The sequence below is a fragment of the Maniola hyperantus genome, chromosome 4 (genome assembly GCF_902806685.2).
Source record: "Maniola hyperantus chromosome 4, iAphHyp1.2, whole genome shotgun sequence".
Taxonomy (NCBI): domain Eukaryota; kingdom Metazoa; phylum Arthropoda; class Insecta; order Lepidoptera; family Nymphalidae; genus Maniola; species Maniola hyperantus.
In genome coordinates, this window is record NC_048539.1 from 9,152,031 (window position 1) to 9,169,263 (window position 17,233).

Below are 17,233 nucleotides of genomic sequence, written 5' to 3' on the forward strand. Positions count from 1 at the left end.
TTGCATCACAGAGTACATTATATATATTTGCATGACAGGTGACACTGATAATGCTGATCGTAGGTTTTTTTTGCGTAGATAGAATAATAGGTAGATGTAAGTGCTGTGTAACCGCGTATGAGATAGCGATAGCACGACGTAACGATGAAAAAGCTGACATTGGCTAATCTGTGTAAAGCCAGAAGAAGAACAAAAAAAAAAAAAAACGTTGAATAACACGACAATTATTACCATTGATTAGTAGTCAATATTTGTACTGACCGATCAACAATATTTGAATTAAACGTTTTTTATGTAAAAACAAGTAAATAACTCATGAGAAATACGTAATTCTCAAAGTTTGTATTGCAACTTCTTGTATGTATTCTTGAGAAAAACCAGTTACACTATAAGGGACAAAAAATAGGTTAGCTGCGTCTCTGTTTATCACATTAGTAACTTTATCTGTGCTCTCTTTTTAGTGCGAATGAGAAAGCAAACGTATCTACCTTTATTACTCTATCTACGGTTTTTTCATATTTTGGTGCGTGTAGTTTTTTTTTTTTTTTTTTAATTTATTTTACGGCCCTGGATAACAGTCCTTTAAGGCCTTTCAAAAATTTGCGTGTACAGTAGAAACGTTTAACCACAGAGTACTTTTAACATATGGAAACGTTTAACATTGAAGTAGAGTAGTACATGAGTAGTACTTAATTCACTATTTTGAGATGCTAGGTATGAAAAAAATTTCGCGTAAACTGTGAGGCGCGTAAGTTATCCGTACTATTGTCATAATAATGAAAAAAATATGTTGCTCTGTACCCGTAGTACAAGATTTTACGTCTCACCAAACCAAATTCGAGAGTCGAAATACTTCCGCGTTATAGTAAACTGGATCTTAAATGCCTTGTTTTAAAGCTCAAGTTTGTCTACACTTCTACAGCCAGCGCTCCAAGCGGAAACATTGCGAAATTAAAATCAGAGGCATTTATAAAATATATAGGCAAATATTCATATTTGACTTCAATTCAAGGCTATTTAGGTCCATTTTACTGTAACGCGGAAGTATTTCGACTCTCGAATTTGGTTTCGTTTGGTGAGACGTAAAATCTTGTACTACGGATACTGTCGGCTAGCTTTTCATGGCCAATCTGTTTAATCAAGTTTATCCCAGAAAATGAAAATTCGAGATTCAACTATGCAACTCACTGAAACTATAACCGCGTATGAGATAGCGATAGCACGACGTAACGATGCACGACAATTACCATTGTTTAGTAGTCAATATTTGTATTAAACGTTTTTTATGTAAAAACAAGTAGGTAAATAACTAATGAGAAATACAATTAGGCCACGAATTCTCATGGTTTGTTTTGCAACTAAAGTTGTATTCCTTGAAAAAAATAGGTGAGCTGCGTCTCTGTTTATCACAATCATTAGTTCCGTGATTAGTAACTTTATCTGTACCTACTCTCTTTTTAGTGTGAATGAGAAAGCAAACGTTCCTTTGTCTAGATTTTTTACTCAGTTTACGGTCAGCTCGTACTTTGCGTCCTAGAGAGCAAATTTACCACTTTCCAAATTTCAAAGGGCAAAAGGGTTGTTTCCGAGCAAGTGAGATGAAAAGAGTATCTCAGTCGGAGACATAAATAAAAGTAAAAAGTAAAAAGTAAAATGTATGTCCCCGCCTGCGACACTCTTTAGCAAGCGGGTATCTACTGAAGTTAATACTTATTAAGTTTCGCAGGCTTTTGTGCAGTCAGTTAATTTTTATTTAAAGCATTTTTCTTTTTAGACTGAAAAACTGTCAAAGAAACCTCATACATACCTACCTAAAGATTTTAAAAACTTATTCAATGAGAAAAAAATTTAACCTTCATTTCTCATGTTTGCGAATTTGATATAATAGGGTGGTGACTACCTATTCCGTTCCAGATTTCTAAAACTCCAGCTTATTTGAAGTCTGAGCCGCGTATGTTCATAATTTGTATGCCACAAAGTCAATTGCGATGATGTCGGTTTGGTACTAAGTAGGCAAGTACCTAGCCTCTTCCCGTAATAAAAGCTTCCACGCGCTGCGGGTCACGCGACCCCTATCGTCGACGACTGACGTCGGTTCGTCTTAATTTATTGTTTGAGTTATTTTGTGTGTTCATGTTCATACCTATTATGAAATTATACAATTGCTGGAGCTCGCGGCTTCGTGTTTTTATGTTGCAGCTTGAAAAATACGATGCCCTTATAAACGAGTAAAGTATGTGATAGGTAGGTACCTACCTATCGTTTAAGGGCATCTTGTTTTTTTTTAATTTTGCAATTTTTTGCTGACAAAATGATTAAAATGAACTACTTAATTTACGTTTACACGCTAGTAGGTACCTATGTGAAGTTCTATCATAATCCATACTAATATTATAAATGCGATAGTGTGTCTGTCTGTCTGTCTGTCTGCTAGCTTTTCACGGCTCAACCGTTCAACAGATTTTGACGAAATTTGGTACAGAGATAGCTTGCATCCCGGGGAAGGACATAGGCTACTTTTTATCCCGGAAAAACAAAGAGTTCCCACGGGATTTTTAAAAACTACATCCACGCGGACGAAGTCGCGGGCATTCTCTAGTAATCCATAATAACATTAATATTATGTTCATATTACATTAATGTAAGTACACAGTTTATGTAGGTACCTAATTTACGTGTTTGTGTAGCATTAGCAAAAATAGTAAAAGTTAATCAACTCCACACTTTAGTAGGTACCTAATTAAATTACCCTGCCTATAGGCACTATAGCTCTAAAGCTAATCAACTCAACTCAACTCAACAAAACTCATAGGCATCGATCTCGCTGTAAGAATAGGTCCCAGGATGGTACCAGCTACGGACTAGAGAAAATATAAGGTACCAGCTGTGATTTATGATTGCAGCATTGCAATTTACCGACGGATATCCTAAGTATAAATAAGAAGCTGTGATAGCCTAGTGGTTAGGACGTCCGCCTTCTAATCGGAGGTCGGGAGTTCGATCCCGGGCACGCACATCTAACTTTTCGGAGTTTAGTGCGTTTTAATTAATTAAATATCACTTGCTTTAACGCTGAAGGAAAACATCGTGAGGAAACCTGCAAGCCTGTGAGTTCTCCATAATGTTTTCAAAGGTTTGTGAAGTCTACCAATCCGCACACGGCCAGCGTGGTAGACTATGGCCAAAACCCTGCTCACTCTGAGAGGAGACCCGCGGCGCTCTGTAGTGAGACGGTGATGGGTTGATCATTATGATGATGATCCTAAGTACCTATACGTTGCAAAAATATCAAAGGCTAAGTACAATTTACAGATTATCAAAGACATAATATTATGAACTCTGGGGTACCTACTTATATCAAAATCCATATGGCAACGCTTAAAATGGATGATCTCACTGACATGGACCGTAGAGTTTTAAACATATTATTTTTCCTAATTTATGTCAAACCTGAAGCTGATTTAGCCATTGCTGTTCAAAAGCTTAACCACCAGAAAGACATGTCGGAGTATTGCAGGCGTCGAGTGGCGCCCTCTGTGTTCCTGGGGAAGCAGGTCATGGACGCCAGCGCTCAAATTATACACTTCTCAAAGCTAGAAGTACCATACAGTTGCACGTTGAGTGTGAGGTTTGTAAGTGCTACGCTCCTAGTAACTTCTAACCGGGGACGCACTCTTCCGAGCCAAGTCCGTGAAAATACGTTTCCGTAGTCACTAGTCATAGAACTATTTGTATGGTAGCTTACGCACTACATCCAACTTCCCTTATCCAATATCTCTCCGTCATCCGTGAGAATTTGTCGGATGTGCCTCGGATTCAAGTCGAACATATTATTGACGCAGATTTGTCAAAGACGTCCCCTGAATAGCTTGGATTTGGATAAGACCGAGTTTTTATACCCGTATTTTCACGGATTCGGATCGAATAAGTTTGTGATCGCTCTTAGTGACGAGTTTTGGTAGTTTTTGAAAATAATTTTAACAATATACCAACTTACCTATCTACTTATTTATTGTTGTTATAATTTGTTGGTCCGCCCCTTGAATAATAGAATAGAATATATTTTTTATTCAAGTAAACTTTTACAAGGGCTTTTCAATCGTCAAGTAGTTTAATTTACCACTAATTTGGAATGCCGTCCCTACCGAGAAGAACCCACCGACTGGACTGATTTTTTAAAACATGGACAGACGCAGCGGGCGCACTTTAATTTTAACTTATATACCTATTTGCAAACTTTAGGACAGAGTCCGGCAACAACATCATCATGGTAATCCAGTTGCTATCAGGAGCGGGTTTGGTGGATGCCTGCGCTCATAATCGCGATCAGCTGATCGTATATGAATTTGGCGAAACATTCGGCGGGTACTGGGGCCATCTGCCTGAAACGATGATAAAGAAAACTACTAGGAACTACACTCGGTTCTATACACTAAAAACTACTAAACCTACTACTATTAGACGGTAAATGTTATGAGTAACTTTATTTTCTGTTAAAACATAAAATAAAATAATAATCTACCTACCTACCTACAATTTAAGCTTAGACTCGCATGATTCCCAATTCTTCTTAACTTCCGACGCTACGCTTTCCAGTGCGAGGTCGCCATTCCAGCACCTTGGACCCCAAAGTCTATCGGTTTTTCGAACTATGTGCCCCGCCTTGCCACTTCAGCTTCGCAACCCGCTAAACTATGTCGGTTACTCACAGTTCTCCTCCTATACGGCTCTCCTTATTTCTGATTTAATCACATAGAAAAACTCCAAGCAAAGCTCTCTCCATCGCCCGCTGAGTGACTCTGAGTTTTCTTATGAGACCCATAGTTAGCAGCCATGTCTAGGATCCATATGTCATCATTTGAAACAAGCACTAAGTATTGGAAGACTTTGTTCTTCAAACGCTGAGGAATTACGGACGAAAAACCTCTCGAAGCTTTCCGTACGCTGCTGCCCAGCCGAGTTGCTTGAAAGTACCTAAGTAATTAATTCTCGTAGGATAAATGGATAAAAGAGTGTTTTTATAAGTATTACCTGCCTACGTACTTACTTACTGAATATTAACTTAATCACTACTCCTATTATAAATGTAAAAGTGTGTTTGTTTGTTGGTTTGTTGGTTTGTCCTTCAATCACGTCGCAATGGAGCAACGGATCGACGTGATTTTTTGCATAGGTTTAAGACCTGGACTTAAGGTTTAAGACATAAGCTACTTTTTATCCCGGAAAATCAAAGAGATCCCACGGGATTTTAAAAACCTAAATCCACGCGTACGAAGTCGCGGGCATCAGCTAGTGTGAAATAAATAAGTAATAATCGAATTTCATTGCAGTACGAAAGATTTAGAAACTGATCAAAAAATTCTCATGGATACAATAATACCAGTGGCCACAGACAGACCGAAGGACTTCATCGAAATAGAAGTGCCGCTGGTGAATGTGTCCGGAAACTTCCAATTAGGCCCGCCGCAACAGACGTACAATGCTGAGGAGATGTTCGACTTCATTTATGACGTCACACCGAAGTATACGGTCTATCTACGTATACCTGTATATTTAGATATGCAATTTAGTTACAGACCTACTCTCCTGAAAAGTAGCAAAATTTAACGAATTTTCCTACTGTGCTTGTACAATTTGGCGCTTGTAGAATACGATCCCGGACCGGACCTCCAACTTTTCGGAGTTACATGCAATTAAAATATCACTTGCTTAAACGGTGAAAGGAACCCTTATAGTATCACTTTGTTCTCTGTCTGTCTGTCTATCTGTCAGTCAAGAAACCTACAGGGTACTTTCCGTAGACCTAGAATCATGAAATTTGTCAGGTAGGTAGATCTTATAGCTGACATTTGGGGAAAAATCTGAAAACCGTGAATTTAGGGTTAGATCACACAAAAAAAATTAAATTGTGGTCATGAACTAATAATTAGTATTTTCAACTTTCGAAGTGAGATAACTATATCAAGTGGGTTATTATATGAAAGGTCTTCACCCGTACATTCTAAAACCGATTTATTTTTATTTTTATGCATCATAGTTTTTGAATTATCGTGCAAAATGTCGAAAAATACGACTGTAGTACGGAACCCTCATTGCGCGAGCCTGACTCGCACTTGGCCGGTTTTTTTCTGTGAGCGATAACTTTTCTCTCCTGTGCACTAAGTACATACCTAGGTATGCACTAGGGTTACGCGTTTCACTTGTGCTACGAATGTTTATACCTAAGTACCTATTATTAGATAAGTAAATCTAAGTTTTAGGGCTCCGTACCTCAAAAGGAAGAAAGGAACCCTTATAGGATCACTTTGTTGTCTGTCTCTCCGTCTGACCGTCGTGTCTGTCAAAAATACGAAACATATAAAAATACAACGGTAGTACGGAGCACACGGTGCGCGAGTCTGACTCGCTCTTGGCCAGTTTCCTAGTACACTTAAGTTTTCTTAGTTAAATAATTCTGTTCGTATGCCCAAAGGAACGGAGTAGAATATGAAACAAGCGTGCTGCCTTTAGTGCAGTTTTCAATAAAGAAACAAAAAGTTGTCCCAGAAAGCTACGACACAGATCAACGCTACGATCTCGACTACGCAATCAACGGATTTACTATTGACCCTCGGTTAGTATTTAGTGGCACCGATTCCGTTGTCTTTCTCTAAACTAAATTTAGAGTATCTGCATCCTTTTCTTTTTAACAATGCTAAAAAGGGACAGAACTTTACATTTAAAGACTCTAAATTTTAGTGCACGCTACAAATTTAAACAGTAGGCTCGCGACTGTGCGCTAAAATCACGGGTTTTACCCTCTAAAAATTAAATTTAAAACTGTCAAACTGCGTCTGTCCTTTTCATATTCTTACATTAGTGAGAAGAGGATACATTAGTGAGGAGGCGAATACTCAAAAAGTAGGTTGTGCTCAGAAACAGTACCATTGTTTACTAGCTAATGTTTACATGCCTTACAAATCTTACAATGCAAATCGCACGCCACCTTATTATTACCGTGAAGGTACATACCCATGAATTATTATTTGTTACATCCATGCATAGGTATACCATGTACGTTGATGCCACTATATTTTCTATATTGTATATTACTTTATGCATTTGACAATTGCCCACAAATAAAAAATAGGGAAAATAACTGCCCAATCACAAACAACAAAAAAACAATCAAAAACGTGCGAAGTTTTCCAATCCACACTTGGCCAGCGTGGTAGAGAGAAGAGAACCGTGATAGAATGCCAGTAGAAGGATAGGTGATGGATGATGATGATGATGACTATTATGGTTTTGTATGAAACAATCGTGCCACTTACCAGTCTGGGCACAAACCTAGTTCTGGCGCACGGCTCGGTCTATGCAGTGAAGATGGAAGTGTGAACCATTCGTCAATTTGAACACAACGACGGTCCGATTTTTTCAGATTATTATTTAGTACACTTAATAAAAGAGTGTCAACTAAAAAAATAAAATGGTCTTCGAGCAGAAGATTAAATTTTCGGAAAAAAAACTTTCGTAAGTGAGTACCTGACAAAGATTACCAATATTTCCATGTCTACTTAGTTTGCTTAGCTCTAATCTCTATTACGTATACTTATTATGTAGGTATTTGTATATTTATTTTGTATATCTGTAGATCGATTTACAACCAAAAATTGATAATAATTTATTTCAAATTTAAATTAAAACGATTTTGTCAAATAAACTACCTACTTAAAATCAAAATACATATATCTACATGTTCCTTTGGATGGCCAAACTAAATTCTTTGGCCGCGGTAGTTGCCAATTCTTGTATCCACGGTAGACTCGACAAAGCTTTCAGATAAGTACTTACTCTTCAAAGCAGCCGGGTATCACAGCCCTGGACTCTAGTCTCCTCCCTAAAATGAAGCTTCCATCGGGGTTTTTATATTTGCGCCTCTTTATTATTTTGGATTGACAAATAAATTATTTATTTGAAATATATAGGTACTATACAGTTTATTTAGGTTCCTATAAGTCTAATACAGGTATTCAATGTATCAAATGAGTAGATATTATTAAGTACATAATAGGTATTTACTTCTTCTAGATTATTTACACCACGTTCAAAGAGTTATTTTGTCAAAAATAGCTCTTTTACCAAAACTGTTGCTCTCACTCGGAATTCGATAGCTTGGGAGATTGAAACATCATTCAGCAAGACAACGCGCAGTATATTGGCAGATAATATTACTATACGGAATATTTTAGATAAAGTTACTAATGGAGATCACGATATTAGTGGTTTGTAATTTTCTCTACACATTTAAGTACTATTATTATAAAATTAAAAATTATGTGTTACATAACGTTACCGACAAGGAATTCTACATCGTTGCAAATATGGATAGTTGAACATAAAATCATATAATTAAGTAAGTAGATAAGTAAATGATGGGTTTTCCTTTCCAGTGCATGCAACTCATAATAATCACATTAACAAAAATAATAAAGAAGCTTATGTAATATTGGACAAAAGTACTGATTTTGACTCTACAACAAACATGCATCCTTTTACGTTCAGGTTCGCGATTTTATTAAATTAGGTATATTATTTTCCATGTATATGAAGATTTATTAATAAGTATGTATTTTAAATGTAAAAGTAGCTAGAAACTAATCAAAACAATAATTACGACATATTAAGTAGGTACGGACAAATGAAATAATAATAAAATTATTTTCCTTGTATGTTTAAGTGGAGATATAAAAATGGATAATTTATCAAGCAGTACATCATTAGTAAAGGACAAAAAGTTAGATGGTTTTAAGTTTAATAATCGAAGATTTACATTACAAACCGACCTTAGCGAGACAAGTCAATCAACGAATAATAATAGAAATAGTTTTAATAAAATAAATAAGCACGACATTGTAACAGGTAGGTACTGCTCTATAGTCAGTAGGTTTATAAACTTATCTGTTAATGGAAAAATTATATTATCACATTTTTACATTACCTATTTATTATATAATTTTCAGTAAACATTAGCACGGCGATGCCGGGTAATCCAAGTAATAATAATATAAGCAATAAAAATAGAATAGAACAAGCGAAATTGTACGTACCCTATTGATACCATTATGATTTATTATATTTTACACTCACTAAAAAAATAATTGTCCTTACTGATTCCATATCTTATGTTAACAAGAGGAACTATGGTGGACCACGAATCATGGGAAAATATAGTCCAAGCAGCCCCTGTGATGGCCGTTGTTTTAAATAAAAGTGATATATTTGTTAACAAATCACGACACGGCACAGAGAAACTTACAAAGGTCGACCAAAGGTATGAATATTTTTATGTATTGGACTTAGGATCTATTTATGAGGCTAAGGCTACTTTTCTAGACTTGATGTCCTATGCACCTATGCTGTGAGGTATTCACAGCTAAGCTACAAAACTATGTGACTGTTTCTACTAAAGCTAAAGGGTGTAGTGGAGCGGGTAACTGCTTAAGTAGATGTGCTCCGCCCCGAGGTAGTGTGTGCAAGGTTGATGTGGGGCTCGAGCTTGTTTTTTTGGAGTAAGTAAATAGGTAAACAGCATTGATTCATTTTACTCCATGAGTTTTTCATCGCAAACTGCGAGACTTAAAAGGATTTTTCGCTCCCACGGTGACATATCTATAGTACGCGACAGGATAGTAATCAGGGTTTGAGGCGCAGACCCGCACGTCATCCGCGCTATGCCGCACCGATTGCCATCTCGACCTTTCGCGCACTATACACTCGTGCCAACGCGCGCCTACACTACTAACTCTGCTCTACACAGATCTACACCACTCGCGCATCCGTAGCACCCATAGATAAAAGTTCCTACTCAGTGGTAGCACTCATCCGTACCTCTCATCCATAGCGCGCATCCCTTCATATAAATAACATAAATAGCTTCGTGAACTCGTTTTCATCAATGCTAAACTATGTGGAGCAATGAAAATTGTTGTTGGATTACACACATCCATAGCACATTTCTGGTGGAAAAGCAGCTTAATACTCGTAGAACAAAGGTTTCCTAAACGCCAAACTTCTGGCTCGTTCTGAATCTGAAGTCTGCAGCCAATAAAATAAGATAAACATTAAAAAGCTCGTAGAAATCAACGTTATTTCATACTCTTATGAAAACCTAGACATTTTTTAGCACACAGGCAAGTATCTTAAGCTTATAAGAATAAGTATACCTATTATTTGGGAAGTTAATAATATAAACACCATCGATGAGAAATATTTACAACAATTTCAAAAGTGCTACATATTTTATAGGAATAGAAAAAAGCGGCAAATCCATGCTTTAGAAATAGAAGGCTCTCGACCACGCAATTTGACCACGCAGCGTTCAGTGAGCACGGAAATTGAAACGCAATATCAATTTTCGGACATACACGATCTGGCTGGACTAGTCGAGTTACAAGACGATGAGGTTCAAATAAATAATTTTTAGTCTAAATTGGCGAAACCTATTGTAGTGATGTGCGCTGCCTTATAAGCTAAGGCTACTTATTTAGACATTTCTAATAAGTAGGTAATTCCAGGTCTGGCCTTGGCTCTGGATGCTCACGTACCTAATTAGTTAAACTTTTTACTTCAGAGCTCGAAAATATCATCATCATCATCATGATCAACCCATCGCCGGCTCACTACAGAGCACGGGTCTCTTCTCAGAGAGAGAAGGCTTTGGCCATAGTCTACCACGCTAGCCATGTGCGGATTGGTAGACTTCACACACCTTTGAGAACATTATGGAGAACTCTCAGGCATGCAGGTTTCCTCACGATGTTTTCCTTCACCGTTAAAGCAAGTGATATTTAATTACTTAAAACGCATATAACTCCGAAAAGTTAGAGGTACGTGCCCGGGATCGAACCCCGACCTCCGATTAGAAGGCGGACGTCCTACCCACTAGGCTACCACCTCTCCACTACTACCACTCGAAAATATGCCTCCAGAATTCTAACCATTTCCTACTCCCGACGACGACCCGACGGCTAACGTCGACTGGAAACGTAAGTATAGCCGTAGAAATATACTATATACAATGGAAATCACTCACGATAGTTTGAACGCTGAAAATTAAATGGTTAAAGGCCATCGCCATTCGCCTTTGTACAGCTTCTAGTATTTCCGGTAGAGTTCCTCCATCATCACGCTCTCAAAAATTGGCGCCATAGAGAATCACAGAGGAGGCTACAGGTGCCAATGCTCTTCTCTATGGCCCCCCTTTTTAGCATTAATCTATTCAGCACCTTCGTCAGATTCTGGGCTTTCTTGGATACTTCCTTGATGTGTTTTTCTAGCTCATGCTTTTATTTTATTTTTTATTTTTATTTATTGGACACACAAAACAGATTATGACAATAATTGATAAAGTAATACAAGCCATGAATAAAACTAGTCACTCTCCAAAAAAAAGTGTGTACAAATGCAGTTATTAGTAATGGACGTGTACGAAGTTAGTAACGGACTCACTATTAAACAATACCTATACTATAATAAAAGAACATAGAACTAAAAATTTGTTAAAAATCGAACACTAAATAAAGTACTTACGTGTTATTGTGTTAGTTATTATACAAAACAAAAACGTATTAATATAAATTATAAGAACCTAGAAAACAAAAATATAAGTGAATTACATTAAGCTTTGTTTAGCTACTCCCCTAGATATTTCATGTGCTCCTTGCTTCGATGACTCATCAATTAGTTAAACTTAGTCTTAGTTAGTTAATAGTAAACCTAGATTAGATACGTATAGCACGCGACAGGTCGAGATGACAATTGGGGAGGGAACGCCCCCCACACCCGCACACCCCCCACGCCAACCTCGTGGGTGTGCCCCCCCGCAGCATACCTCGATTGCCATCTCAAACTGTCGCGTACTATACCTACTACTTAGGTACCTAATTCTTGAATACGCTTGCGTACGAGAATGGACGGCATTCGGGAATCACAACTCCCCGAACTGTTTCGCCTTGCGAAGAACATAATTGGTACTAGCTTATGCTCGCGACTTCATCCGCGTGGACTACACAAATTTCAAACTACCATTCCAGCCCCTTAGGGGTTGAATTTTCAAAAATCCTTTCTTAGCGGATGTCTACGTCGTAATAGCTATCTGCATGCCGAATTTCAGCCCGATCCGTCCAGTAGTTTGAGCTGTGCGTTGATAGATCAGTCAGTCAGTCACCTTTTCCTTTTATATATTTAGATAGGAGTATATGAAGCTGATTGCCAAAGCTTCGCTTGTCGGAGAGGCACCCGAAGGAAATGTGCTCACATTTCCTTCGGGTGCCTAAACGGGTGGTGTAAAGTTGTCTAAGTACCTTGTATTGTATTTTTCAGATTTCAGGTCGATTGGCGTTACGTTATCTACGAAAGTACGTCGGTTCAGTTCTGTTCAACATTTGTGACTTTCAACAAGCAAAGTCTCGTCAAGTGTTCCTCTTCAACGCTTCAAGGATTGTTATTGCTGTCAATAATTTCACTGTTCGTATGATTGTATTAAGATTTTTAGGTTATTGATAGGTAGACGAGAAGGTGGACCCTCCCTCTAAGTAAGCTTGGTTTAATAAGTAAAAATAATAAATATAAATCTCCATAGCATTCGCGATTACAAATGTAAGTTTCACTCACGTGCAGTGTTCCCTAAAACTATGATAAAAAGATGAAATCCGACAAGACATTTGCAATGCCTTCGATCCTGCAGAGCTTCTTCTATTGTAGAAGCTACTTACTTTGACTATTATCAGATGACCCGCCTGCTCGTTTGCTAATTATGACAATAATCCAAAAAAAAGTGAACTGACTTCAAAAGCACTGAAAAGCATATAATAATAATTGTTTAACCAAACACTTTCAAGGTAAACACAATGGATCGGAGATGGTCGAAGTGATAGAGGGTATATCAAGAACCTGCATAGCTCCAAAGTATAAAAAGAAGAAGCACTTTCAAAGCGTTTTTGAAGTTGGGCTAAATCAAACATTAGAGCATAGTAGCATTAAGAGTAGAAAAAACCTAAACTAACGATACTTACCCAACAGATGGAAGGTATGACGCTTGTACTAACACCAGCTCAGTCCCTACTTGGCAGTATGGCTCTGTGTGAACCCGGGCACCTGGAGTGCCAGATCATCGGGACTCGAGTCTGCATTGACTCCATGAATGCGTGTGATGCAGTACCTAACTGTGGTTCCTACGGTAGCTTTATTATTTTCAACATGCTTTAAATAGGATAATTTTTAATACCTACCTACCTATCCAAAATTTCGGAATCAGCAGGATTCGAACCTGAGTAACTGCGACGTGTCGCTACTAGATGGCATTAACAGTCACTTGAGTTCTGAAAAAATACATATCTGTGGCACTTGGCGGTATAAACCTAGCCTAGTTAGTGGCAAAGGCGCTTCGGCTGCGATATGTGTTCGAATCCTGCCAATTTCGCAATTTTTGGTATATTTTAAATTATTATTTAACTAGCTTCTGCTTGCGGCTTCGCCCGCGTGGCCTACAGGTAACAAATGACATTTTTTTTCAGAAACAAACATTATAACATCAGGACGCGCACTCTGAACAGCACCGAATAACACAATATATAACCTTCCAACCCCCATTTCATTCCTTTAGGGGGGGATTTTCTCATAGTCGTTTCTTAGCTGACACCTAACCTCAAGAAAAAACCTACTTTTCAAATTTCAAGTTAATAATATCAATAATTAAAACTTTCCCATACAAACTTTCATCCCCTATTTTACCACCCTTATGGGTGAATTTTCAAAAAATCCTAAAACACGTATTTCTTAATTTGTGACCGAGAACCCAAATACCAATTTTCATGCAAATAACTTGAAAAATGACGGACTTTCATACAAACTTCCATCCCCCATTTAATCCACTTAGGGGTGGAATTTCGAAAAATCCTTTCTTAGTGGATACCTGCTCTTTACAAAGAATAGACCCTCCAAATTTCATGTCTTTAGGACCAGCGGTTTAGGCTGTGCGTTGATATATATATCAGTCAGTCAGTCAGGACTTTGAATTTTATATATATAGATTAGTTAGTTTTCTATAAGTGTTGGTTATAACACTGTCACAATAACTTTGAACGCTTCGGATTTTTATTTTATTTTATTGAATTTCAAGATATTAACCTTGTACTTTGCAGCACTATCAATGTCACACCAGTCTTACATTTAAATTTGGTGAATGTTGTTAGACTATAATTAAAACAACAATAAAAAATATCCACACCATTTTAATTGATGGATACATACAGCTCAATTTTACATAGAATTGACTATTTACATAAGTTTACCCATGTTTTCTTATGTAGGTACCGAAGCGAGAATTTTTCAAATCTTAAGATTTTCAAGCATGTCGACGACGTTAGAGGGGAGCCTAAGAGGCTAAATAGGGATTTACTCGAGCGTCGTGGGGACCTATGTTGTGAAGATTAGATGCTAAAAAAAAGAAACAAGGTTATACAGGATTTATGCTCTTTCACTGGTGGGGAGAGCATGTACAGGTTTTGAAAAACGTCACAAAGAAATACTCGAGCGCTTCAGATATCAAACTATTAATATATGAAGCGCTCGAACAGAAACACGTTTCTGTTATCGGAAAAATATTAATCTGCAGGTTTGCATGGTGGGGGTGGCCGTATTTAGGGGTAGAAGGGGGCGCTCCCTCTTAGGCTGCATCATCACTTGCCACCAGGTCTAATTGCAGCCAAGTGCAAGTCTATAAATTAAAAAAAAAGGAAATAGGACCATTAAATATGTATCAAGCGCGTCAATGAAGGGAAGTTAAGTGAACCCTCAAGTAGCTCCTATTCAAAAGACTGACGAGTTGGACGCAACTAAAAGTCATGGCCGATTTTTGAAACTTTGTGACTCTCCCATTTCCTTATGTGACACTCAAATTGACAGATTATTGAAATGCACACTTTTCTGCATCTAATTAAGCAAGTAAATCCCAAAACTCTCGCTTGGTCTCTCCTACCATTCTGTGTGGCTTTTTGTTGTCAATATTAATTTACCTATTGATTATTTTATTCATCGCAGACATTTACGACGAAGACCGTCTCAAGTGCGGCGTGAGTAGAGGGCTGCAGCACAACGTGTACCTCGCAGCCTTCACCTTCCTCGCGCTGATCCTCGTCACACTGTACACCGTCCACTACTGGCTCAAGCGATGCGTGCCCAGAGTATCCGATGCCTTTTTCATATACACCGACGCCACTGAAAACACGTAAATACTTATCATCATCATCATCATCATCAATAGTTGCAACCATATTTCGGATCCATATGTCATCACTGGCAATACCGGCAAAGCCGCGCTGCCAAGCGAATTAGCGTTACGGTACGATGCCGCGTAGAAGCCAAAGGGATAAGGGTTTTATAAAAAACTGCTATACCCCTTCCAGGTTTAGCCCGCTTCCATCTTAGACTGCATCATCACTTACCATCAGGTGAGATTGTAGTCAAGTCAGGCTAGCTTGCATGTGAATAAATTAAAAAAAAACGTAAAAAGCGGTGGTTGCCGTTATAGTAGGTGTGATAGTGGTTAAAACATCAGCCTTACAGTCGTGGGACCCGGAGTTCGATCCCGGGCACGCACCCCTAACTTTTGAGAGTCATGTGCATTTTAAACAATTAAATTAGGTATAAGTAAGTACCTATTACTTGCTTTAACGTTGAAAGAAAACATCGTTACGAAACCTGCATGGAGCACTCTCGGTTCTCCAAAATGTTCTCAAAATTGTGTGAAGTCTACCAATTTTCATTTAGCCAGCGCGGCGTGTACCTAGAGTGTAGACTATGGCCAAATCCTTTTCATTCTTAGAAGAATCCCATGCTCAGTAGTGGGTTGGCTATGGGTTGATCATGATGACACATTTTCCTGTAATCACTAATCATTACCAATGTTATAAAAGTGAAAGCTACTTATTATCCCAGAATTCCTTTGGATTTAAAAAACTGAAATTCTCTGCCAATCTTCATTTAGCCAGCGTGGTAGACTATGGCCAAACCCTTTTCCTTCTGAGAAGAACCCCATGCTCAGTAGTGAGCCGGCATGATGATAATGATGATGATGCATAAAAGCGCTCTCTCGCCGTGCTTATTGTCGCCACTTTACCGACTGCATGGGTCGGTAATAAAAAGTGATGTACAGTATAGTAAGAAATTAAAATGTTATACCGACCCTTAAAAAGTAAGTATCTAAAAAGTAAATTTAAAATAAATATCTAGTTATTTATTTCGCAGACTCTTTCTGGATTCTGTTATGCGCTCACCTAACGACGTTGATGAATCATCATATAAATATGAATATCCAGGATATTTCTTTGATAGTGACATTTTTTATGGAGATGGACTTAAAGAAGCTGACATTAATGAAAACTTTTATAGAAGATTCATGAGAAAATGTTGCGCATTATTGCTTTGCAAGAGGAGACGTGTAGAACATCCTGATTACGTTGATGAAGTGTACAGTTCAGCACCATTAGACCAACCAAACATGTTTTCTTTTGCGGAATATGAATTACAGAAATTCGCACAAAGAGAGCAAGGCGTGCAAACTGGAGAGAGCTTAGAAATGCAGTCAGAAAATTATAATAAAGAAAAGAAGGATGAATATCGTTGTGATATGGTAAAAGATCTAGTTGAACCTAAAGAAGTCAATTATTATCAAAGTGATCGCGATAAAAATATAGAGGAATTAAAATTAATTAAATTTAGTAGAGAAACCAGATCGTCATCTCAGTTCGATGCGTTATCCTTCGATCAAAGAGAAGGAAAAATGGCAAGAAGGCATGCGTTTGTTACAGACAATGAAAAAGAAATTAGAAGCACCTTTTACGAACGTGGTTCGAACACTAACATTGACACAAAGAAAATACGTGTTAAATGTGAAGTTCATCCCGAAAAGACAAAAAATCCTGTTGACATTACGAAACGATTGCGATTTGACGAAGAGCTTACACTGATACCTTCAATGAAAAGTGATGAAGAAATTGCTATTGACACTACCGGCAGCAGACGAAGTGTTGTTATTGGACCAGAAGGACGAAATACTCAAGATCTGGATATGATCACCCAGGTGGAATCCGAAGCAAGTGGCAGCCGAGATTTCATGCGATTTTGGGGAACTTCGAAAGGCAAAAAGGGTAAAAAGAAGAAAGAAAAGCATCTGCAGGCACGTTACTATTAA

General features: G+C 37.9%; 1 protein-coding gene across 1 annotated transcript; it reads left to right on the plus strand.

Annotated features, from left to right (window-relative positions):
- Positions 1 to 3,365: 3,365 nt before the first annotated feature.
- On the plus strand, positions 3,366 to 17,233 carry LOC117996795 (uncharacterized). Its single transcript, XM_034984932.2, has 13 exons — positions 3,366 to 3,628; positions 4,243 to 4,464; positions 5,331 to 5,522; positions 6,473 to 6,613; positions 7,421 to 7,516; positions 8,071 to 8,264; positions 9,003 to 9,081; positions 9,176 to 9,313; positions 10,288 to 10,444; positions 12,364 to 12,507; positions 13,063 to 13,219; positions 15,082 to 15,268; positions 16,288 to 17,233. The coding sequence occupies exons 1-13, from the start codon at positions 3,369 to 3,371 to the stop codon at positions 17,231 to 17,233; spliced, it is 2,913 nt and encodes a 970-aa protein (XP_034840823.2). The 5' UTR covers positions 3,366 to 3,368.